The 24,744-nt window shown below is 42.0% G+C and overlaps 1 protein-coding gene across 3 annotated transcripts in view; it reads right to left on the bottom strand.

Moving 5' to 3' along the window:
* Positions 1–24,744, bottom strand: part of EVA1A (eva-1 homolog A, regulator of programmed cell death) — a 199,771-nt gene that overhangs the window by 125,110 nt on the left and 49,917 nt on the right. For 2 of the 3 annotated variants that reach the window (XM_084515727.1, XM_084515728.1), the window contains exons 2-3: positions 19,756–19,970; positions 8,970–9,093 (exon numbers count right to left, since the gene is read on the bottom strand). In XM_084515727.1, coding sequence (XP_084371853.1) covers positions 8,970–9,093; positions 19,756–19,970 — 339 coding nt within the window. Of the gene's footprint in view, positions 1–8,969; positions 9,094–19,755; positions 19,971–24,744 lie in introns of those variants that run through there. The other variant, XM_084515729.1, reaches the window with a different exon arrangement.

The following is a 24,744-nucleotide window of genomic DNA, read 5'->3' as shown; positions in this document are numbered from 1 at the left end:
AAGAAGATTGTTCTTTGTAAACGACCTTGTCAGATTCCTTTAAAATTACGAGTCTGATGCACCCATCCAATTTGCAGTGTTTAAGAGGAGCCTTTCCCCACTGTCACTTTCATTAGTCTGAAGTAGTTGTCTTTTTGTATTCTGCTCCACAAAGTCTGGCAGTGTTGCAAATTAACTGCTACATTTCATTTCCAAAGTTGAGTTCTGATGCACCTAGCTGCACTTTCCTGCTGGACAGAAGTGTATGGTTATCTAAAGAAGAACAGAGCATTATTGAAGTATATACACTAGGCTGCAAGATGAGAGTTAAACAAAACCCTTGGGAGCCAGGGATGAATTTAATTCTTGTCCCACTTCTCCCACTAATGAATTTGGGCTAATTCTCTGAAGTAAGCATTCAGTCAAATGGCTTTTCTTCTGTCTGACCCTCTGTCTTGCCATTTATTAGTCCCCATTCGAATGACTTGAGAACCCACTGGCTAAACTTCAGCAAAATGTGCCAGAAAAAAATGAGGTGACAGAGGCAGTTTAAGGCCCTATATGTTTTGTAAAAACTGGTAGACAGATACAGAGGAGAGCCTAATTAGTGCCAAAGCTGTTGGTTATTGTTGCACTGTCCCACCAACCAACCTGCATGGATGTAATACTCAGCTTGGCTATGTACATGTATGTATGTAATACCCATGGCTATAGATCTGGAGAGCTACACCGTAGGAGGTAAAATAGAAAGCATTGTGAAAACTTTTGCTACTGCAATGAAAAGATGGAAGGGATGCACCAAGGAAAAAAATTACTTGAATATGTAAATAAAAAGACTTCATTAGTTCAACTGCTTGCGGCACTTTTGTTCATCTTTTCCAGTGATGGTGTAAATATTACTATTAAAATAGCTGGAAGGGAGAATTTAGTCTTTTATGTCATAAAAAGTCTTATCCAAATGTCAAAATAATGGTGCTAATAATTCTAACATGGGAACATTAAAAGGATAACTGATTCATACTTTTGCATAAAATCCATGGGGTTGCCTAGAGCATAAAACAAGGGAAAATGAGGCCTACTAGATTAAAAGCTGGTCTGCTGGTTTCCTAAATAATTAAACACACAGCATTCCCTCAATGGCTTTGTCTAAGAAGGAAAAATGTAGCTGGAAGAAATGCACAGTTACCAAATCTCCCAAATTCCTGTAAGTCTCAATGCCACAGAAATCTTAGCTCTTGGATATCCCAGCTCTTGGAGACATGATTAGGTGACAACCTCTGGTGCTATTTAAGTAGTCAGAAAAGCAAAAGTAACTGTGAAGAGCTTGATGTGCCAGTAGTATGATAAAAAGTTGAAAATATCAGTAAATTCCTGTTTTAAAAATGTATCGTAAATCTGAAAACCAAATGTGGGACTGATATGGAAAAAATATTCACAATATTGGAAAGAATTCATTACCATGTGTCTATCCCAGTACTTTTCAGATTTACTTTTCCCTGTATTTTTTTCCATTTTTTTTACTTGAGTAGAGCAACTGATTTATATTTTCTGTCTTGAATAACTCCATATACAGGACTCCCTGCAGAAGGCCTGCATGAATTTACCTCTCTGTTCTGCTTCTTGCTCTGTGAGACCAAAACACATGGTTTAAACTGTGGCTTCAATATAACAGATCCAAACTTTCATAAAAGTAAATGTTTGCAGCATTTCAGTTGGATTTATTAAGCATATTGTTACTGGGATATGCTTTCCTTGTCCCGTGTGCCAGAAAACTCACCAGAAAATCTTGAAATCTACCATCCAAAGCTTGACAACTTCTATCACAATTGGACCGTGCTGAGACTTGGATTTAGGGCTTTCATTCTCAAAAACCTGGGCCCTGGTTCCCCCATGTTTAAACACCCCAAGGGCCCAGCCTTGCTTTTGTGAGGAGAAGGCTCCCAGATCACTTTGTTTCACACAATGTGACATCTGAAGCGCTGTCCACATCGCAGCCTCCATCCTCTGCCCAGGAAGGTATCACTGGCAGTAAGAATGCCCAAGGATGGGCTGCATTTCCTGAAACCTGTTGTGCCTCAGGGCAAAGGCTACCAGGTCCTTTTGGCAATGCCATCTACTCACCCATCTCTGCAAAGAAAAATGACAGAGTATCCTTTTCTTGTCCTTCGCTGAAAATCCACAGCTTAAAAGGGTTTAAAGGGTTTTCATTTTTCTTCCTTTTTTTTCTTTTTTCCACGTCCAACCTCTCAGAAAACTTCAATGCCAATGAACAAAAGACATCTGTAAAAGTCACAGCCTATGATGTATACAGTTCAGGCAGAATGGAAGGGGGAAGCCATGAGAATGTATTTTTCAGTGGTCCACATCTGGATACTGGAGGTCTGACCCAGCAAACTTTATATCCACATCCTGCTCATCACCACCTCTCTGTTCTCCTTTTTATCAGGCCTGACTGAGGAGTTTGAAGGAGAACTGGGATCTTTATTTTTTTATTATTTATTTTTTTTAACTCTCCCAGGTCAGCAGCGGTTTCCTTCTCTTTCCTCTACTCACACATGTTGGGGGCAGCAACTGACAATAATCTCAGCACTCACTGACAATGAAATCACACGGTCCTCTTAATCCTGCTCCTGACAGTCAAAGGATTGCTGTGCTACAGAGACAGGGCTATTGGACAGCCACTGAAAATCTCTGTGCATCAACGGCTTAAAACAATAGTAATCGTTAGCATTAACATTTCTCTGACCCAGATCACTGATGGATCTGTCCGCTGTTATTTATAGCATTCCTTTATTTACATCTTTTCATCACTACGGAGTTTGCTGCCTGAAGTTTTATTGCCCTTATAAATTTACCCTCCCTGCACCATCTTAACAGTTTTGAACTAATACAAATAAGCAAGAGCAAGCTGATGAATGCAGGAGGTAAAAGACCTATTTTACTGCCTCAGTGGCTGGGCCAGAAGGATGTGCCATTTTAACAGCCCACACTCCGCCGCACTGCTTTAGAAAGCCTGGCCCACCAAAAAGCCAGGCAGCGAACAATACAGTGAACTTCTCCTGCCACCAATAAAGCTGTCTTATGAAGGAGATTAATGCTTTTCTGAAAGGGTTGATAACTACTGAATTACCAATCTACGCCAGCACTAAAATCAATCACCAGTGTTAAAGGGACCAAGGATATATTCAGGTCCCTCTTTGCTCTCATCTGCAATTTCTACAAAGACTCTCTTTCCATGGCATGCTGTTCTTGCTCACAGCATTTGCAAATTCTGCTCAGAGAGTGAAAGCTTTAAGGATGTGTAACAAGACCAGGCAGTCACCGAATTTATCAGAAAAGATAATCCTCAGCCCAGAAAAGTCAGTGGCAAAGCTCGCACTGAAGTCAGTATTGTAGGAACAGATCACACAGAAATTAAAAGGCACACAAGATGCATTCACTGCAGTCCTACATCTTCCTTCCATAACGTCCTTCCCAAACTTTTCAGTTAATCCATTTGAAAGGTGAGAGCAGACCCAACCAATTCCCCAGGACATAAAAGGCAGCTTCAACTTCACCAGCAACTGGGAATCACCACCATGGAGGACAGCCCATCTGATAGGCTGCAAACTTGAAGACAACATTTATTTTTATCAGAATTTTTATCAGAAGATCTAGTTAGAATTAATTCCTAATCGATTTCAAAATTCAATTGCCTTCTAATTAGAATTGACTCGTGCTGTTAAAAAAAAAAAAAAAATAGAGTTTTCTGAGTAAGATTTTGGCAAGAACATCAGGATGGGCATTTCCAAGTTTGAAACAGTCATTGCAGTTCACAAGAATTAACTGGACTTCTTAAATTAGAATTAAATCTATGGTGGAGAGAATAAATGCCTGCTCTGTTATAAACGTTTGCCCAGGTCAATTTTCAGCACAAAAGTTTCCCCATAAATCAAAGCTACAGGCCCTGAACTAGAACAAAATGACCTCCCCCCAAGCCCTTTCCTCCTCCTACCCCATAAAAACTTTTGGCACTTTACCCTTTGCCAACAAATGCAGGCTTCCCAGATGCATTTCTCAGAGCCTTGTGCCTTTCACAAATACGTTCTTGTATTGTTACAGAGGGATTTGAGCTGCAATTGGAGACCGGGTCACAATCTAGGCTTTCTGAAACTTCAAAAGGTTTTAAGCTTGTATTTGTGAATAGAAGGGAGAGCAGCAAAGCTTGGATTTACACTTTGCTACATGACGATGAACACAGGGAAGCCTCACACTCATTGGCCTCCCATTATCACACCCAGCTGCTCCAGCCAGCACTTTAAAATTAAATAAAGACAATAATAATTAAAAATAAATGAATAAATGGATGGAGGGTCTGTCTACCAGAGTCCTTGAATTCATATGCTAAAATAGTAACCGCCTGATAGGAAAGAGGGAAATGTCACTAGAGTGTCACAGGAGGCTGCAGCTCAGGCCATTCAGAGCTGAGAAGGGGACAGTGCATCAAGGACAGTGTGGCAGTGGCATCTCGTGGGTGCAAAGGAGACCAGGAAAAGGTAACATGAGGGGAACTCAGAGGGGAAGTCACAAAAGCAGCGTTGAAGCCCTCTCTTCTCTCCGTAGCATTGTCAGTGAATGGCCACCCAAACAGATCTCATCCTAAATAATCCTTTAGCAGAGAGAAGCATGCATTTATGTCTTCATTTTGTCCAGGAGCACTGACACTTTTGAAATAGAAGGCCAAAAAGAAACAACCACAAAAGTCACCATGGGCAAACAGATGCTCTGCAGGGACAGTTTGATCCCTGCTCCTACAACAGCCAGAGCAGCAACCAACCTGGTAAAAAGCTGCAATGTCATTGCTGAGGCACAGTAAGATGACATTATTTCTTTAGCATGATTTGGGCAGCCCCAATGATTCTCTTCCCAGCCAGAATCAGATCTTGCAGTCCCTCTGGAAAGTCAGGCACATAGCAAATATTTCCTAGCTTACAATAACATGCAATCTGTCTCTGAAGTAGGGGGATGAACAAGCACTGAATTGTTTAAATAATATTGGTGAATCCAGATTTCAGTTAGAGGGAATTCATGTTAGACCAATTAAATAGTATGTCAATTCCCTCTAATTATATGTTCCTGCAGCCTGCCCGGTAATTATACTTAATGGGTCTAAATCAAATCAGCATGTTACCTGAGAAATAATTGGATTTGTGTGCAATTTTTTAATGATCCTGAAAGGTACCCTGGAGAATGAAATCCTCTGTGTGCTCAGGGCCTGACCCTAGGCTTTGGTGTGCTTTGGACATAGATCTCAGGCTGCCTCAGCCCTGATAAATTAAATGTGCCAGCTCTCTGGCACTAAGGCCAACTGGCATGGAAGAGCCTGCAGCCATTCTCACGAATTTTGTTAGCCTCTAAAACAAGGTGGCCACATCCAAACTTTCAACTGGAAACTATTCCTGGCCAGCGCTAAAGCCCAGATTGGGCCTGGGAGTTGGGTTGGCCTGCTTGGTCTGGCCCTCAACAGAGGTTTAATAACATGAGTGATGGAAATCCTGTGCCCGCAGCAGCTCTCTGGCACTCTTTGAGGATCTGTCAACACTAGCAAAGCACAGCTTCAGGTTTCACTGCCGACAGTAACATCTCCCAGCCTTGTCCTGCAGGGACTCCTTGGGAGGGCTCTGTTGGGCCTGTAGGTACCGGGATGATTTACAAAGGAACATCCAAGATTAGAGGCACAAGTCATAGATGTGCTCTGCTGAGACCTGTACTGTACTTATGAGCATCTTCCCAAAAGGCTGGTGCACATTTGAAACTAAAGCCCACATGCAGTGGGAAAAGAAACAAAAAGTTAGGCCCCTATATACTTTGTTGAACCTTGGCCCTCAAGCCACGTAGAAGCAAAAAATACGTCTCATTTACCCCAAGCTGACAGGGGATTGCATTGATCATTTCTGATCTCGTTAACAATCCTGTACCTTAGAGTTAAAAGTATACACACAGAGTGTATTTATTTACAAGCAGAGAGAATACACAGGACTGCCAAACTTCTGCCATTTAAAAGCAGTCCCAGGCACATATCTGAGTCCTGTACATGCAGATGAGTGCTCCCTAGACCCCAGCTCCAGCCATTGGATCACAAGGGACCAGGATTAACTCAACACTTCCCAAAACACACAAGCTATTAAATTTCTTACTGTTTCTGGTTAAGCAAGCACCGCTTAAAGTTTCCAACCTTTGGAAAGCAGTCTCCGCCATTTGGAAAATGTGTGGCTTTCAGTTTCAGCATGATATACTGTTCTTCATCTCCTTGGAATTCTGCCCATGAGGAACCAAAATAGCACCTTGCCTTGTGAATGAACCCCATACAGCCAGTGAGCATTGAAACCATTAAATTTCAAATGCAATGTAACATCAGAGGCATAACTGCAGTGACAGTGGCTGGAGGGGATAACTGCACCATGTAGTTATTCTTCAGCAAAGGTACAAGTAAAGGCCACTAACTTCAATTTTGCTTTCTTTCAAGAAAGGCTTTCTTTTTAGGTAACTGAATCTATTCAGGGGCCTTTTGAGGCTCCAGAATGAATCTGAAACTGGGAGGGCTTGGGCATCCTTTATTTATATTAAAGATGTCCTGTCCAAACTCTGGAGGCCTCTTCCCAAAGTGTCTTTCATACCTGTATGTAGGAAAACTCACATTCCTTCTTCCTAGGTGGGCATTTTGCCCTGCTTCATTAGCATGGTCACATCAGGCTCCCTCAATAGGCAAAGAAAACAAATATATTTAGAGGACAATTCAGACTTGAAGTGGCTTCTTATTACAGCACTTCAGTCATGTATAATGTTAAGAATGACAAAGCCAGGAACAGAGGCATAGTCCAAAAAATTGCACACATCTTTTGATAAAATAATGGATCAAAGCATGTGGCAGGCAGTGAGCTCCTGAAAATGACCCTCAGATAGTCTTCAGTTACAGTTATGGGTGCTCAGGCTTTCTGGAGCAATGCTTCATGAGACCACAGCTTTGGGGATCAATTCTTAAGCATGAAGACCTACCACTGAATTTATTTATAGCTCATAAACAATACTCAAGTACTCAATACTCAAAAGAGACAACCAAAATCTCTCTGTGTTTTTCATTCTGTGGACCCATCCTTACCAGTCTTCTCATTAACATTCTCCTAGCAGAAGGGTGGAAAGACATGATTATCAGACTCAAACAAGCATTGGGCTCTTTTTCTGAGACTTAAAATTAAAGCACTGAATCATCAAGGAAAGGTTGAATGTGTCCTGGTATCTCTGTGCAAGGCTAATCCTCACGTATTTCAAACTTTGTTATTAATCCAGTGGGTTCTGATTAAAAGTTTGCTCAGTGAATAACAGTTTCTGTCAGGTTACCCTGTTTTACCCTACAAAATTGGAGCTGTCTGAAAAAAATAATGTCTTGGGGAAATGTTTTCAAGCAACTTCCCCTGCTCTCTTTCAGGAAAATCACTTACCCAGCACACACACAAACTCTTTCTTTCCTAGCATAGCTGTAATTAGCAAAGAATGCCAAGCCATAAATATTTATGCACAGATGGGATCCTGAAGTGCCTTCAGAAGTTCAGCATGGGCCTCAATAGTCAGATTTCTCAAGTGAGCTTTGATACAAAACCTCCAGGTTTATGAGGACTTGTCAGAACACCCTGCTAATCGCTCCTGCTTCACAGAGATGCGCTTCTCAACTAACAAGGGATGTTCCAATCACTCACGAAAACCCCACAGTAAGTGCAGGTGCTTCATTACCTACTTTTCATTTGAATTCCTCACAGATCCTGCCAGATCCCTTCATTTCATTCGCACAGGTCTCTACGTGCTGGGGCAAAAAGTCTCTGCAGCTCAGTTTTTGGACGTTTTTGCTGTTGTTTCAAAGCCTTTCAGAAATCAGATATGTTTTTCTTCCCTGTGCAAACTTTTTTTATATATTTTTCCCCCAAAAAAAATAATTTGCTGATGTGATGCTGGAACCACATTATTTATGTCATTGAAAGGGCTTGGTCTGAAATGTCTGGACTAATAATAATGTCAGGGTCTATTCTCTGTATGAAATCAGTTTTCACCAATAGACCCGATCTGTCTCCAAACTAATGTGCCTGCTTCCAAATTGCTCAAGGAATCATGCTGAATCCCCCAGCAGAGCCAGGAATTGGCCAAGAAACTGTTGGTTGTCCCACTCCGAAACCACACTCCTCCGCAGCATGCACAATTGCACTCCCAGTACCCAGACACTGGCCCCATTTAATTTAAACACAGCTAATGAGATCCCACAAAATACAGGTTAATGTCACCCAGCCTGATCTGGAAGCAATTAAAAGCTGGATTGTGGCATGGTGTGGGCAGGTGAGTTTCTCATTGCTCAGCTCTCTTAACTGTCTGCCTCAGGCACCTGAATCCAAAATCTTCAACCACCAAGGCTGCCACTACAGGCAGAGAGGGGATAAGTCCCAGTGGGACAAGAGGGGCATCCCAGATCACAGAATGGTTTGGGTTGGAGAGGACCTTAAAGCCCATCCAGTTCCAGTCCCCTGCCATGGGCAGGGACACCTCCCACCAGCCCAGGTTGCCCAAATCCCATCCAACTTGGCCTTGAACACTTCCAGGGGCACCCACAGCTTCTCTGGGCAGCCTGTTCCTATGCCTGGAACCGGATAGGAGCTGAAGCAGCCCCCTCACTGCCGACAGTGTTGCAGGGCAGCATGAGCTAAGCCTTGGCAAAGGTTTCCACTGGCACCTGCAGAAACAATCTGCACCACAGGCTGCCAGCAGGATGGGAAGAGATGGAGCAGTAGCATAAGAGCAGTGCAACAAGTGAGGGGGAGAAGGGAAATGCACAGCACCCAGGGGTTATGTTACACTGAAAATAAAGGTGGAAGGGAACAAAAAGTCCCAGAAGGTCTCGCTGGCAAGGATGAAGCACAAAATTGTTTTGGTCTTGCCAGAGCAAACAGATTTGATGGAGAGATACTCACTTGGCCTGCACTTGTACCACACGAGGAGGTATTTGCCGGTTCCAGGGCACGGATCTGCGCCAAACAGCCGGCTATTGACAAGGAACTGGCAGCTCCGTCTGTCCTGGCACTCGTCCAGCATCTTCTGCAGCAGGGGATGCACACAGATGCGCACAAGAGACAGAAAAATGAAAGCACTTCAGTATCTCCCAAAAGGATCGTCAAATGCAGACAAGCCGGAGAAGGGCATGGCAATCCCTGCCTCCTTAACTGGCTCCAGCAATAATTGTATTACCCAGCTTAACGTGACGGGTACTAAAGGAACCAAGCGATAAAAGAGAGGAGTAAAGCTTGCACTGTTTTAATGACTGTCATTTCTTTTCCTTTAATGCATGCAAAAGGAGCCGGTCACAGAGATTTTGAAACATTCACATGCAATTTAATTGTAGTATAAGGCAGTACCAGCAGCATGTCCCAGGAAAAGCGTGACAATTAAAAACAGAGGCCCAAGCTCTGCCCACACCATTCTGCTTTAGATTCCTCTAGAGAATCACAGTTTCAACCACAGGTTTCAAAGGAGCTCTCTTCTTGGTTATATGAAAGTTCTGGCAATAGCTGGTATTCCAATAATTAGTCGTTGTGGTGGGAATGCTGTTACATAGCCAACTGAGTCGGTTTTTAATAAGGCTCGCTCCTCTTCCCCATGCCTTTTGCTTTCCTTTTAGCTCAACTCAGCAAGGGTCTGTGAGTTGGAGGGTCCTCCCACCACCGGTATTTTGGGCCCTGGTCCTGTTTTTTCACACTGCTTTTCCTCTGGCTCTCGCTTCCCACTTGCCCATTCATAACACTCATAAAAACTCTGTCTCAGAATCCACAGGGGCAAGACATTCTGTCTCCTGCTAGAAAATAGCTTCATTAAGAAAGATTAATGATTTTTTTTAACCCTATGATCCTCCAGAGCAGAAGTGTGGGGAGGGAATATTGTTAAGTGGGGCAGTAATTAAGTTTTAAATTCAGCTGGATGACTTAGGTATACTCCTGTAGAGCCCCTACAGCGCTAAAATTACCATAATGTTTGCCTGACACACATGAACCTGTCAGAGCATTTTGAGACCGCAGAGCGAGGTAATCCAGCAGCCTCACTAAGTCCCTGCAATACAGAGCAGTGAATTCCAGTCCCAAAACAATTAATTCTTCACTTGCAATGAGTTGCTGGAAAATCCTCCCTCAGAAACTTCCTCAGACACCTCCCTATTTCCCTTTCTTGTACCCACCGCAGTATTTGGACTTTCCCACAATCTCATCCCTGTGCCATTTGCATAAATGCCACCACATGCCACCCAAATTTCTATCTTCCTCAGTGACTCTCTATCCATTTTTGAGTTCTCCCTGGACATAATTATATTATCTTTAGCATTATAACTCTGAATGTCACCCTCTGAACAACAGCTGCTCCGGTTTCAAGTGCAATTTTAAATTGCCCTATTCCACGGTTCTTTGCAACTTCCTAAAGCTTTCACTTTTGGGACTGACACATGCAAGAATTTGTGCCTACCTCAGGCCTGACCTTTATTTTAAAGTTGAAACCAAGATGATTCAGGCCTTTTCTAGAGAGCAGAGAACACGTGCTGTTATTTTTCACTCACAAATTTAATAAAATGCAAGCATCTCATTCCAAAATACGGGGCTTAGAATGGAAAGGCTGAAAAGTGAACAGTGTAGGAGATGCCTGGGAGCATTAGCCATAGCTTGACCACCATGTTAGAATGCATAAAACCAGCATATTCCTTCCTCTAGGCTCATAGGGTTGACTGCTCACTCAGCATATGAAATTTAATTTAATGCAAAAGCCAATGAGTTGCAAAAGAATTCAAGTAAGATCTCTATGCAGACACCTCTTTTTATGTCACAAGGCAAGGAACAATTGGAGCAACTCTCGAGTGCTTCATATAGGGCGAGAAATCCTCTCCAAATCACTGGGGACCCAGAAGGACTTATTCGTACTGCACAGCCATGACTGTGTTTACATCTAGGCAGTGCTATGAATATGTAGCAAAGGGAAGGAAGGAACATCCTGAAAGTTTTCTTTCCCACAGGGAAGCATTCTCTCCTTAAAGGCAGCAGACTCAGGTTTTTGGTCAGCAAACCTCTTCATACTGTGTGGCTGGGATTTTCAAAAGACTTCAACATTATGTAGTAGGTGTCACTAAAACTGGTGGGAAAACCACCCCAGATTTCAGCAGAGACTGAGGTCAACAAGAAGCCTCTTTGCAAATTTTGTCTCCAATGCCTAAACAGCATTTGTTCCTCTTTAATCAGAAAGAGAGAGAGAAGCGGGAAGGGAAGGGAAGGGAAGGGAAGGGAAGGGAAGGGAAGGGAAGGGAAGGGAAGGGAAGGGAAGGGAAGGGAAGGGAAGGGAAGGGAAGGGAAGGGAAGGGAAGGGAAGGGAAGGGAAGGGAAGGGAAGGGAAGGGAAGGGAAGGGAAGGGAAGGGAAGGGAAGGGAAGGGAAGGGAAGGGAAGGGAAGGGAAGGGAAGGGAAGGGAAGGGAAGGGAAGGGAAGGGATCAAAAACCAAGTTACACCAGCCCTAACATTAACCTAAAAACTGGCATATACAATTTTCACCTATCCTGGAATACACAGAAAACTTCTTCCCCTTTGCTTTTGTCAGTCTTCTTAAACATCATGCAACACAGCGACCCTGCAGAACATGTGTGACAAGATGAGATTCACGCTAGCTTACAAACCAAGACTTTTAGCTTTCTGGTCCTACTCGCAGAATCACACTTCCAGGCAAGATCAGAGCTTTGGCAGATACCAGATGTCATTTCTGAATTATTTGCAGCTGATCAGCCAGGCTGACACCAGGAAGGCTGTGGGTTTTCTTGGTAGTGAATGTCCTGAGCTCACATGAATGGCTGGAAAAATTTTGGCAATTTATCCTTTTCTCACTGTCAGTTGTAAAGATGGGAAAACACAACCACAAAAACAACTAAATAAAAAGAGGTCCATGAGCAAACTGATCTTGCATAGAAGAAGTTATAGACACACAAAATTGTCCCTAACTGGTATATACAATCATCTGTTTGGGTCAATGTCATCTGGTAGACACCCGAGTAACACAAAATAAAGTCACATTGGATATTATGTTATAAAAATCACTCCAACGGGAGAAGGTGGAGGAGGAATTCCTGTCTGGCATGAGAGAGGAGGGAAGACACATTAATTGCATTATGCCATTTTATAATTACATTTCAGTGGTAAATCAAGCCTGAGGGCTGACAGCCAGTGCTCAGGAGGGAAGCTGTGGCTGTTTAAAACCATTCCATCCTATGGCTCATGACTGAGCTAAGAATCTGCAAGATTTAGAGGAGATAAGAGAGAAAGAAATGTGAATTCAAGTAAAACAAACACTAATCTAACCCCTGTGATTTATGCCCAGGATTAATCTCACTGCAGTGACCCGGGTCTTAAAGCAAGGGCAGCCTCAAGCTCAAAACCACTAGTGGGCATTGCAGATGAAACACATTTCTCATGCTCATACTGTTGTGCTCATTAGCTAAGTAATTTCTTGTTCTTATTAGATAACAACCCTTTAAATCTGGAACTGGATGGGAACTCTGCAACAAGGCTGTCCTCAGCCATTCCCAAGGGTGCATTCATTTTTATTCTGTCTCTTCAAATCACTCAAGAAGTGCTTCCCCTACACACTTAAAATAAACCACAACTGAGCTTAACACCCAAGGCAATTAAGCTTATCTCAGTTCTTAGTGCCTTGTAGTAGTTCATAGATTTAACACGCATAGGGTGAAACTTTGGACCCATAGCAGCCAACAGTGAAACTCAATGGGAGCTGGGATTTTGCCAGAGGGCTGCTCTCTGTACAGCCTCCATCATCAAAGGAACATAAGGATGACTTCAGGGCATGTCAGTCAGGCATGAAATTACACAGAGGAACCCTACTAAATGATTGCCCAAATTGTATGTTGCTGAGCAGAGTAATTCAGGGAGCAAGCTGCATGAGTGGATCAGAGCTGTGTGCAGTCAAATGAAGATGGGCAGAGATTTGTATGAAGAATTCTACACAAGGAGATACCAGTAATCATATATATATGATAAAGCATTTATAGGTCACGTTTAGTGCAGGTATTACTATTATGGTGGAGCTAGACCAACACTTATATTGGTGCATCTCTGTGAGTTTTGCAAAAAGAAGAAGTAAATACAACAAATAAAGTAGCATTAGTTGTCCCTACAAAGCCACACAGCATGACGTGTTTGTGATTGCTTTATATCTCATTTTCTTTGAATTTTGATACAGTTCTATATAACCCTGCATGTTGATATTACCTTAAAACATACTACAAACTTAGCACTTTTAAGTTGCAAACTTATTTACAGGGCCTTCTAATTATCTGCAGGTTGCACATTCATCTCTATTCATGTGTGTAAATTATTGAAGTCCATAGAGCAAGAGGATTTTTGAAGGATCAGGAACAGGGAAGAAAGAGTACGTGAGGAAGTGAAATTGATGATATACAGGTTATATGCCTACGGCTTTATCAAACAATTTCCCAGCCTGCTCTACTGGAAAGTAATTCAGGTTTACCCAAATTACCACATTCAATCTGTGCGCCAAATGAAGAAGATAACAAAGGCCCTGAATCTTGACCACTGACCTATGGGTGGTTTTAGTGCTCTGCTAGCTATCTCTTATCACTCTCCCATGGACCTTCCAGCACCTACATGGGAGTCAGCAGAAGGGAACTATGCCCATGCATTTGGTGACTTACTCTAACACACCAGACTGAAACAGAGCTGAAAATTGGGCACACATTCTGTTCCACCAGCTCTGCTATGGCAGTAGTAAACACCAACAAGGGCAGTAGGACAGGCAGCAGTGGGATTGGGATGGCAAAAGACAACCTCAAGATTCACCAGATTTCCTCTGGGAGAGCCTTGAAAGAGCCCAGAGATAGCAATTCACAAGGAGCAGAACTATGTCTAGCAGATAAAATGACCTGATAAAAGCTGCATTACAAATACTACCTAATTAACCACTACCTACATTTCCTAACAGTGGGAAACTTAATCTGTATGTGGGGTCAACTTCAAAGGGAGAGGAGGTCTAAGTTTAAGAAATCCAAAAGGATGCATAACCAAAAGTCACGGGATTAAAAAAAGTGAAAGCTTAAAGCAGAGTGGAGAAAAATCATTGAGAGCAAACCATTACACTGTCAAGCAGGGTCTTAGCAGCAATGATGGAAGCTCCGTGACTTGGAAAGTTTAAATTTAGAGTAAACAAAGCATTAGGAGGCTTACACCCCAGGGAGCAGTCCTGCCTCATCAGGGAGACAGGCTGCATCAGCCACCTCTGCCTCCAGTGCCCCTCCTTCTGCGGCACGTAATCACGCTGCTCTGACGAGCTATTTCAGTCAAGCCAAAGATTTCAAAGATACAGCAATTTAGAGATTATCTATGACCTCTGCATCAAGCTTGTCTTCTATTTGCAAATAATTAGCTGGGGGGGATGCTTGCCAGAGAGCTGTATTTCAGCCAGTGTAAGCTTCATGAATGAAGCTTCACTCATTCTGTGATTTTTAAGAGCAACTTTGGCACCACATTAACTTCTTCTGGACCCTAAACTCACTGTTCATGAGCCTCTGCAAAACAACCAGCATAGTCTGATTTAGAGTTGCCCAAACTGCTCTTCAATTCTGGTATTTCTAAAACTGAAACTTTATTTTTTCAGATTGTCTGTAAGTCCTGGAGATCTTCTAATGTGCAGTATGAGGAGGAACACTGGGTTTTCTTCCCAGTGGTACTGATGGCCATGTGGTCTGGTGTAAATTATTCTTCTATTCTGTTACGTTTCCTCCTCTTTCCCCTTGACCATCGTCATCTTATAGATTCAGAGACATGGGGAAGGACCCTTTCTCTGAGTCTATGTAGTGCTGCTACAGCAGGACCCTGATTCCTGTTAAGGACTCTTAGGGCTGGTACATCCATGGGACTGTACTGTGTCCTGGGGCAGGGCATGACCAGCAACACCATTGTTGTCTTCCAAAAAAAGCCAGAGCACTTAAATCATTTTCCTCCACTTTGTATTTTAATTTCCCATGCTGTTAAGCCAGAATACTACAGGAAAATAAAACCCTCTTCAGTAACTCACACACCTTCCAGCTCCATCACTTTGTGACCAACAACAGGCCCATGCTTTGAAAGTCATGCAGCTACTGGAAAGTTTATCTCATCTTTTCATCACCAAAGAGGTCAGCTCCCTTTGATTTCTATAACAGAAACATCCCTATTCTTTAAAAAAGAAGGGGTAAGAAGGGCTTCGGGACTCGTGGTTAGCATGCAAGGAATCTGCTCCCTTTTGTAGGGCTGTCTCACAGGCTGCTAGAGTGACAGTGGGAGATGGTGGCAGCAAAGGTGTCGTGTGTCTGGCTTAAAGCACAAAAGGAAATACCACATCAGCAGCACTAGTGATTCTTGTCATCAGCAGCTGGTTGTCCTGGAGAGTGTTGAAAGAGACCCAGGCCACAGGCTGTGCCTAAACTCCCTCCCCAGCCCACTTAATCTTTATAACAAGATGCAGGGCTTGGCTCCAGAGCACCTTCTAAGCACAGCCCTCTTGGAGACACAAGTTGCACGGTAAAACATTTCCTGCTGATTCCAGGACATGTATCTGTGAAGGCAGAAGCTAACTTTCAATGTCTCTGATAAATATCTGGAAGCTGAAACAACAGAAAAATGCATCTCCACGGCTTTTTATTTTCCTCCTCAATAAGCTTTGCTCCAGGGCTTTCTCTTTTCCTTCTACATAAGCTTTGGTTGTACTTTTATGATAATTTACCAAAATGAAAATCTTGCAGATAATCTGCTGCAAAGTGTAATCTAGTTTTCTGGTAATAAGCAATAATTTTAAGCCAATCATTAAACATTCTCCCTGAGTTGTGTATTGCTGAAACCCAGGATACATGAATCCAGAAATGAGAAGCTGTGGAAAGCTTTATAAACAAGGCACTCCCAACCTCCTCCTCTTCAGGTGAGCAGCTTCAAATATAGCTTCAAACATACCTGTGCCCCGTGTATGTTTGCAGGCACAAGTTGTGTTTAGGTATCTCACCAAACAGATTCACTTATCAGTAGACACTTATCAGCAGACGATGCAGAATGCAGAGCAGTAACACTCCTCTTTCTTCTCTGTGCCAACTTTTATGTGTTTGTCTGAATAAACATAACTGCCACTGTATCTGTTTATTAGCTTCCAGATTTACGCAAAAGGCAAGATCTCATAGGATCCCCATAGAATTAATCTATGGGCCAGATGCCCCCACAGAAGCAAAGTGCAAATACGTGTGGTAGTGTGACAGATGAGAAAACCACAGATCTCCAAATCTCCTTGGAATAAAAGCTCTCTCCAGATGTTCCCCAGCTGTGCAGCAATTTAACGTAGCTCCTTCTCTATACCCTCACACACCAAAAAATCAGACATTTCATGGATTAAAAATGGGCTTGTTCAGCTCTACCTGTGTGACATGGGATTACGGGGCAGGAGAAAACTCCACTGTGAAAGCCCAATGCATTGATCTGCCAAAAACCTTCAAGCTCTCTGATTAGGTTGCATGCTCAGACCAATTGCACCTGCACAATTGCTCAAAAGGGATCAAGGTATGTGTGAGTCACAACTCATTGCAATGACACCAACACAAATAGGACCATGCCAATGCAGCTCTTTTTTCAAATCCACCAAGGCAGAGCTTCAGATGTTCCTCTTCTGTGACCCCATCCTGCCCTCCTGGCTGGGATTAGGACACTTTTCTCTTTTGCCTCCCAGCGACGAATAACTTCAGCAGGACTCTACAGGCAAAGTACAGAAGAGAACATACCAGCCCAGACTGTAGATAACAGCATTAGAGCACAAAATAAGCTCCTAGTATTAAAGGGTGTGTAGGAGTTTTCTACACTCCCATCTTTAAATTATCTCAAAGATGCTTCATTAATACAGCAGAAATCTCTCTTTTCTTCCTGCAATATATCTCATGTGACTTGTGCTAATTCTGGGTTCCCCTGTTTAACAGAGTGGAATAGGGTTAGGAGGATGTTTATAAAGCAAATAATGTCTGACTTTCAACACAACTTTATTTTGTTGTTCTGATCTCTCCATATGTGTGACTTGATCTAAAAGCTAACAGGAGACAAACCACATTAAAACTGAAATCCCAGACTGAATGTCCAAATTCTTTGTGCGTTTGAAAATCTCCCACTGAATCCAACATTATGGTGTTAGAATCATAGAAATGTGCACAGTTTGGGGTCACTGCCTTCATGTCTTGGACACACTCTCCCAAGTGGTCTGCATTTCATTTCAAATAAAAACAAGTGACTAAAGCAAGGGATCCTGGCAGCCAGCCTGCTAAGGCTGAATTAGCAGTGGTTGTCTCAGAGTAATCAACTCTTTCTTTTCCCTTTTTAACATAGAAAGTATGTCTGAACTGGACATTTAGAGGGGACAGAGCTTCTAAATGAGAATTAACTGTTATTTACAGGTAGTGCTTGCAGGGAATAGTATTTGTAACTGTCCTTCACAATCCCCCAGGCCAATCTCCAGAACAGCAATAAATTTATACAGTCATGGGCTCGATTAGACATCGTAATTTTATATACTTAATTTTGGAAGTGTTTAGTTTAGCTGGCTTTTTAAATTAGTGCCAATCAGAACACATATACAATGGTCCTCTTTATAGCAGCCATATAAGTGAGTTTCAAAACCACAAGAATACATGCAATTTTCTTGTCTACAATTTTCTTGTCTATGTCCAATTTTCCTACATACATGCATTTCCTACCAGCTAGCTGCAGGCAGCTTGCCATTCAGCTTGTGGAGTTTTTGGCTTTACATTCAGAGAGGCATCACCCCCTCCAGGACTAGGAAAGAAGACAAGATCCAGCTCTGGCATTTGGACTCATCCTACCCTGGCCAGACACCGCATACTGAGGTATCAAAGCCGGATTTAGAAGCACCAGAGAGGCACTGTGAATATTTTCCAAAGAGACTCAGGAGGTTGCCAATGGTCCCCTAACAAACTTGTGGCAGAACAGAGAATGTTCTTCTAGCAGGTATGCATCCCCCCAAAATGGGCAAATAGGCATGTCCTGGTCTTAGTCAAGTAACAAACTTATCGTACAAAGATCTGCTGCAAGAATGCCTACAGGAAACACAACTCTCACTCTGATAAATAGGGGGAGCTGTACTTACAAGCACCTTAAGAACCTATGCAAAGCTAATGGGTAACAGCTCTGAGGACATAAGAAGCTATGTAGATAAAGGTCGCTTAAATCCCTCCTGCATATAAAACTATGGCATGAGAAGCCAAAGACTACATCTTCCTTTTTCTCTAGTTCTTCCAGATGTCTTAAGTGGGTCACTCACCCACAAAGGATGAGTCTATATACACAGGTATCAATCATGCTATCAAATTGAATGTTTCAAGCAAATTTATCAGTAAATAAATAAAAGAAAGAAGGGAAGGTTGGCCTCTGCCAAAGTCTTCAGTCCATGTTCTCCCACCTTAAACAACATGACTGCCTCATCTGTTGTATTAAAAGCTTTCGTTATCATATCTGGGAAAACTTCCCACTGATAAGGATGACATCTTCCCATACTACAACTCAGACATTTGATGTGCAGTGGAACTATTAAGAGGGCAGCTGCAAATCAGTCAGCTCAAGGGTTACATTACAGGCAAACTCCAACCCTGTGCAATTTCTTAAGAATTTACCACCAACATTTGGAAGCCAAAGCACTCATATCTACTTTAAAAAATGCTGTAAACTCTTCTTAAAAAGTCCTGGATGCAAGAGGGGAAAGTGATGTGGGAAACACTGGCCTTTAGCCAAATTATAAAAGAAATGATTCACTAGCCCTGTAGGTTCACTAATCTAGTTCTGCCGTAAATTTTTATTATGAGTTATTATTGATTCATAGCCATAAACACACAGGGTGCTTAAGAAAAGTTGAGGTCTTTGCCCAAAGATTTTCACAGTCCCAAGTCCTGCACTTGGAAAGAGTTGGGCTTTCTTATACATCTGGGAGCAGACTCTACTCATCTCAACATCAGCCAGTTTGTGCTTCTAATTTTAGTTGCCCTTATTGACAGTTGACTAACACTGGCACCTTCCAAATAATACTTTGAATTGCTGAAGTCACGTATGCTCTTGGGAGGATACATATTGCCAACAACCCCTACACAAATGGACAGAGGTGATTAACTACTACAGATGCTTGGGAGATTACAAGCTTAAGTGATGTGTGATCACTTATGGTGGCCTAAGAGCCAAATGAGTCAGGAGAAGAAGTAATGTTAAGGACTCTCACTGGGTTTCAAGTTACTAAAGTAAAAGCCTTTTGAAACAGAATCATTTCTGAACTTAAGAAAAAAAAATCTAAATATGTTTAAAAAGCTACCCATTGGGCAGGAGAACTATAAAAAATAAATCTTTAAACACAGTCCAAACATAATTTGGTCTTGCAGTGTACTTGTTTTTCAACCTCATTTCTGAACTGTTATTGACTAGGACTGTCGGAAAATTAAGAAATGCATTAGCAACAAAATCTAATTCAGTTCTGTCTAAACTACAAAGATGAATCACCCACCAAGCTCAGTGGGATGTCATTGTTCCCGTGCTGGGTAGCACTGCTCAATGCAGAGCTATGCAGGACCAACAGAGACAGCTGCTGCCTGGCCTGAGAAAAAAAAAAAAAATCCAAAATGAACAGATGCAATTTATCATGCAATACCTGAAGGGAAGTGCCAACTGAACAGTCAACGTCTTCCTTAATTAAAGTTGCATAGGAGTGGGGATAGCGAGAGGGACACATCTGATGACTTGGTACAATTCGGCCATAAAAAGAAGACTGGATGCTGATGGTGGTTCTGTGAGGACATCTCAGGGAGATGTATTCTCCATCACAGGCATGGTCAGTGTAATTCTTTAGTACTTGTGATATGTAACCTGCAAAAGAACATGACAAAAAACATCATTAGTGACAGTTAATTTTTAGATGATTTACAATAATGCAGTCTAACAAACACACAACTAAACCCATGAGGGATGTAGAATTTATTACTCATCTCACACATGGGAAAAGAAGATAGACAGTGACACAGAGAGAGAAAGAGAGAGGCTGGATGATTTGGCCTTCAGCCATGTTATATATCCTTAGAGGAAGAAATATTCAGATGCTCCAAACTCTTCGCCTGCTCATACTACTTATTTATATTGATACAGATATCAAGTTTACAGGAAATGCAGCTAAGCCAGACTCATCATTTAGACCACATCTAGATACTGCATGTGATTTCTGGTCCCCCAGTGCAAGACAGACATCAATAAACTAGAGGGAGTTCAGCCATGGGTCACTGAGATGGTCGGGAGCTGAAGCACTAGCCCTGTAAGAAGAAGCTGGTTCAGCCTCTGAAGAAGGAAAACTAATAGCAACCTGCCAATATCTACAGGGAGGTTAGCAAGGAGATGGAGCCAAACCCTCCACAGGGGCATATGGTGAAAGAACATCAAGAACAAATCAAAACAAGAATGTTTCAGTCTGGGTATACAGAGCAACTTTTTCACTGTCAGAACAGTCCATCAGTGGAGCAGGTTACCAGAAAGGCTACACAGTCTCCTTCCTTAGAGGTTTTCAAGACTTTACTTGATAAAGCTCCGAGCAAATTGGTCTGACCTCTTAGTTGACCCTGCTTTGAGTAGGAAGTTAGACAATCAAAGTCTCTTCCAACCTCGATTTTCCTGGGATCCTATGACAATGGGCAAGAAAGTCCCAGACCTAGAGCCACTAAGGGGAACATTTGGTGTGAGCACTTACAGTTGGTTGTATGAGGGCCTGTGCCATCACAGCACACCAGTCATACCTCTGATCTCTCTTCATAATATACTGTTTTAATTTTCTGGTTACATCTTCTATTCTAGGCCTTTTGACACAAAACCTTTTCCTTCTCCCCAGTTCTGCAAAAGTACAATAAAGTTAGAAGAAAAACCTTACGCAGAACCGAATCTCTTCTGTTTGCACAGGATGGCATTATCAACAATAATAAAGTTGTTAATGAAAATAAAGCATGGTGACAAAGCCTCATTAAAGTTATGATGAGCTAAAAGCTGATTACTGTCAGGTTTCCATGGCAACTGCCAAATAGCTCCTGATTTTGCCGCACTCAAGCCTGAGGGAAAATCTCTGTGGTGTTGATATAAAGACATCTGTGCAGGGAACTCTGCAGCATGTTCAAGTGCAGCACCAGCTACAGTCCCCTCAACCCCAAAGGTTTTTTCCTCTCTACACTGAGTTTGGAATTCCCTTCCCACCACTGGCCACTAACACAAGTCTACCAGCAGCAATCACACAATACCCTGTCTCTGTCTTCCTGTACCTCTTTTTTCAAAGGTAGAGTAAAGAGTAATGACAAGACCATCAAGAGAAACACATAATACTTGGACAGAGTCCTAAAATGGAACCTGACATATATCTTAGACTTGTTTTCTAAGAAAATGGCAGAAATGTGATTCTCATCTTGGTGGCCCATAACCATACAATAACTTGGGCTGGTACCTCTGCAAGTCATTTTGTCCTACCTTCTGCTCAATGCAGGGCCACTTTATACCAGGCTGCCCAGTGCCTAGTCCAGTGAAGTTCTGAATATCTCCGAGGATGGGGCTTCCACAGCCTCTCTGGGTAACCTGTGCCAACGCCTAACAGTCAAGATTAATCAGTCATAATGATTACTTATTGCCTCTGGTTCTGTCATTATGCATTTCAGAGAAAAGTCTGGTTTCATTTCTTCTACAACCCCTTTAGATCCTGGCAAACAGTAATTAGATTCCACTCTCTTTATTCTTTAGTTCTCCAAGATGAACAGACGAACTCCCTCAGTCTCTTATTGCCTATCACATGCTCCAGTACCCTAGCCTTTTAGCAGCTAGAGAGACTCTCTCCTGATTGTCAATGTCTTTGTTATACCAAGAGGCCAGATTGGTATGCAGTTACCTTTCCTTGCTGTAAGGTGCACTGCTTACTCACGTTTGCCAGCATGTTCTCCAGGACTGTCATGACTATGCAGACAGGGAAGCACAATTCATGTGGTTTGAGAGAATTCATGTGGCTTCCTGAGAATCATTTCAATGTCAACTTGAGCTATCCTTGTATATGCATCTGAAGGCTATCTTTACTTCACTAAATTAAACACTCCCAGGGCCTTTTCTCTGGCCCCAAGGCCATAACCAGCAAATTCCTCTAATGTTCCAAAATAGTATAACCTCATCCAGATCTCTTATCAGGAACAGTTTTTTATTCATACTAAACACTGAAACCTTGCCTAGGAGTCGTGTGAGAGAATACTGGTCCAAGGGAATTTTGAGGTGCCTGGAGCAACTATAATAATTGTTCTTAGCGATAATCAACACACAGTAATTTAACTGAGACGTTTAAGTTTTGCTTATGAAGGCTAGATTCTCTGCTTTCTCTAAATTTTAGCCTGTAGTTCTCATTTAGCAATTTTGCTGCTGCAATGCCTTAAGGTGTGTACCAAATAGCTATTTATACAAATCACATACTAATTTAAAAGTCCCTAGGGCAGCATTTGCTTATAAGAAGACTGACACAGTCCTAATAATTAGAGTAAGTGACAGAGCAGCATCAGATCAGGAAAAAGCACTACTTTAGTGCAATTATATCATTTGATCAAAGAAGTGCTCTGGGGATAAAATAAACTACTGGAATGCATTTCCTTTCCCAGTTGGTAGAATACAAACTCTGTGCGATGCTGTACACCTAGTCCTGGAGTCAGATCAGCTCTGCTCCCTTACAAGTGAGGTAACCATACAAGTTGGGCAACAGGAAAAGCAAACAAATATATATATATATATATATATACATGTATATACATGTTTATATAAAAGTAGCTCTCACTTTTCACATTACTCCAGTGCATTAGAACTTTTCCCCAAAGCTGACCTCCCTGTTAGAAATACAGCCAAAGCGCAGGCAAGACAACACTGGCTCCTCTAAATATTCAATTATTCTGTGAGAAGTGCTATCCTACACCACGCCTTTCATAGTACCAATTCAGGATCAGGGAAGGTTTCAACCCCTGCAATTAGTGCAGATCAATTGTTGAAACAACTCCTTCCTCTCCTTTTCCATCAGCAATCTCAAAATAACTTGAGCTCATTCAGGCTCAAGATATTGAATGGCTTGAATGCTTTGATGGTGACTGAGTAATGATAAACAAAGGACAATGCCTGAAACATCTGGCACTGACCACTATGAGAAGATACTGGATTAGAAACGGACATGATCAGGGATGACACCATGTCCTTCAAAGAGCAAAAGGAACAGGCTGTAGAGAGTTAATGCTCTGTGTTTTTCTCTTTAAATGCCAAATTTGCTTTATATTCATTGGCAGTTCTTTTGAAAATGTTGGCATTTCTTTATCCGTCGATTCATGTTTCAGTAAACCAAAATCTAAGTTGTTTTCAGCATTCCTGCTGGGTTTTAGGTGACAGGTATCCAGTGACCAACATGTGGTACCAGGGAGGGAACTACAGGAAGGCTCTTTACTGAGTGAAGTGCATAAACATGTAGCCAAGGGCAGGTGTTTGAAGACTTCAATGGCACTTGTATACCAAAGCAAGAAGCACTTCATAAATACAAAAGGAATAGCTTACAGAGCTCTGACTCTTTCCTGGCAAGCATGCAAAAAATCTTTTTTGATGGCTGCAAGAGCGTATTTTTGTTTAGTAAAATGATACAGCAGATCACCAATCAGCTATTCACAGACCACAGAATGACAGTCGAGAAACTGAGATGAAAAAGGTATTATTGAATGATGTTATAATTCCCCATCAAGTAAATTTCCCTGCATTATTATTTGGAATAGAAGCTACAGCCTTCCAAGTGTCCACTTCAGACACAGATACAGCAGGCTTTTACTGAAAATGGGTCCTTTCTTCATCCTCAAATTCTGGGATGTGAAATCACCATTGCTGTATCTAGGACGTGAAGGCAAGCAACATTTCAGCTGTATGGCCACAGTAAAATCTACTCTGTTTTTTTTTTCATGGTTCGTCTTGGGGTGAAAGTGACATTAATTCTCATGATTTTATCAGGAAATTTTCTGGTGATTCACTCATTAGCCTGTCTAGGGAGGACAATGTTAGAGCAGGCAGCAATTTGAACTTTTCTTTAAAATATATATTTCATCCTGAAAGCATGCTAAAAACATAGAAGACAACTAAAGCATTAGGCCAAACAAAACTTTCCAAAATGCTATACATTTTTAAAATCTGAGATAATGAAAAACAGATGTCAAAATCCTTTGGGTTTAGTACTTCTCTTTTTTTTTTTAAGGACTGTGACGAGGACATGGAATCTTTGCTGGTAGGCTTTCATACTCCCAAAGTAAAGCAATCTGGAGGAGTCGTGCTAAACTTCTCGATTTAAAAGGCCAATGTCATTACTAAAGCAGAGATTTACACTCTGAGGACAGTGTGTTTTATATCACAAAAATGATAGATCATATTTTCCTCTGACAAGAAGGAAATGTTTCTTTCAAACACTGCTTGCAATTTGTTTTTTCTAAGACCAAAGTTTGATTCCTATCAGTCATCAGCAATTACTCTCCAGTACTCACCAAACACAGCCCTTAGCGCTGACTGTAACTCTATCTCACCCAGTAACGTCAGTTCCCAAGAAACATTTTCACCATTGCCTCTTCAGGGA

This window comes from Aythya ferina, assembly GCF_964211825.1.
Source record: "Aythya ferina genome assembly, chromosome: 3".
NCBI classification, from domain to species: Eukaryota; Metazoa; Chordata; class Aves; order Anseriformes; family Anatidae; genus Aythya; species Aythya ferina.
Note: the sequence above shows the minus strand (reverse complement) of the source record. Positions and strands in the feature narration are given on the sequence as shown.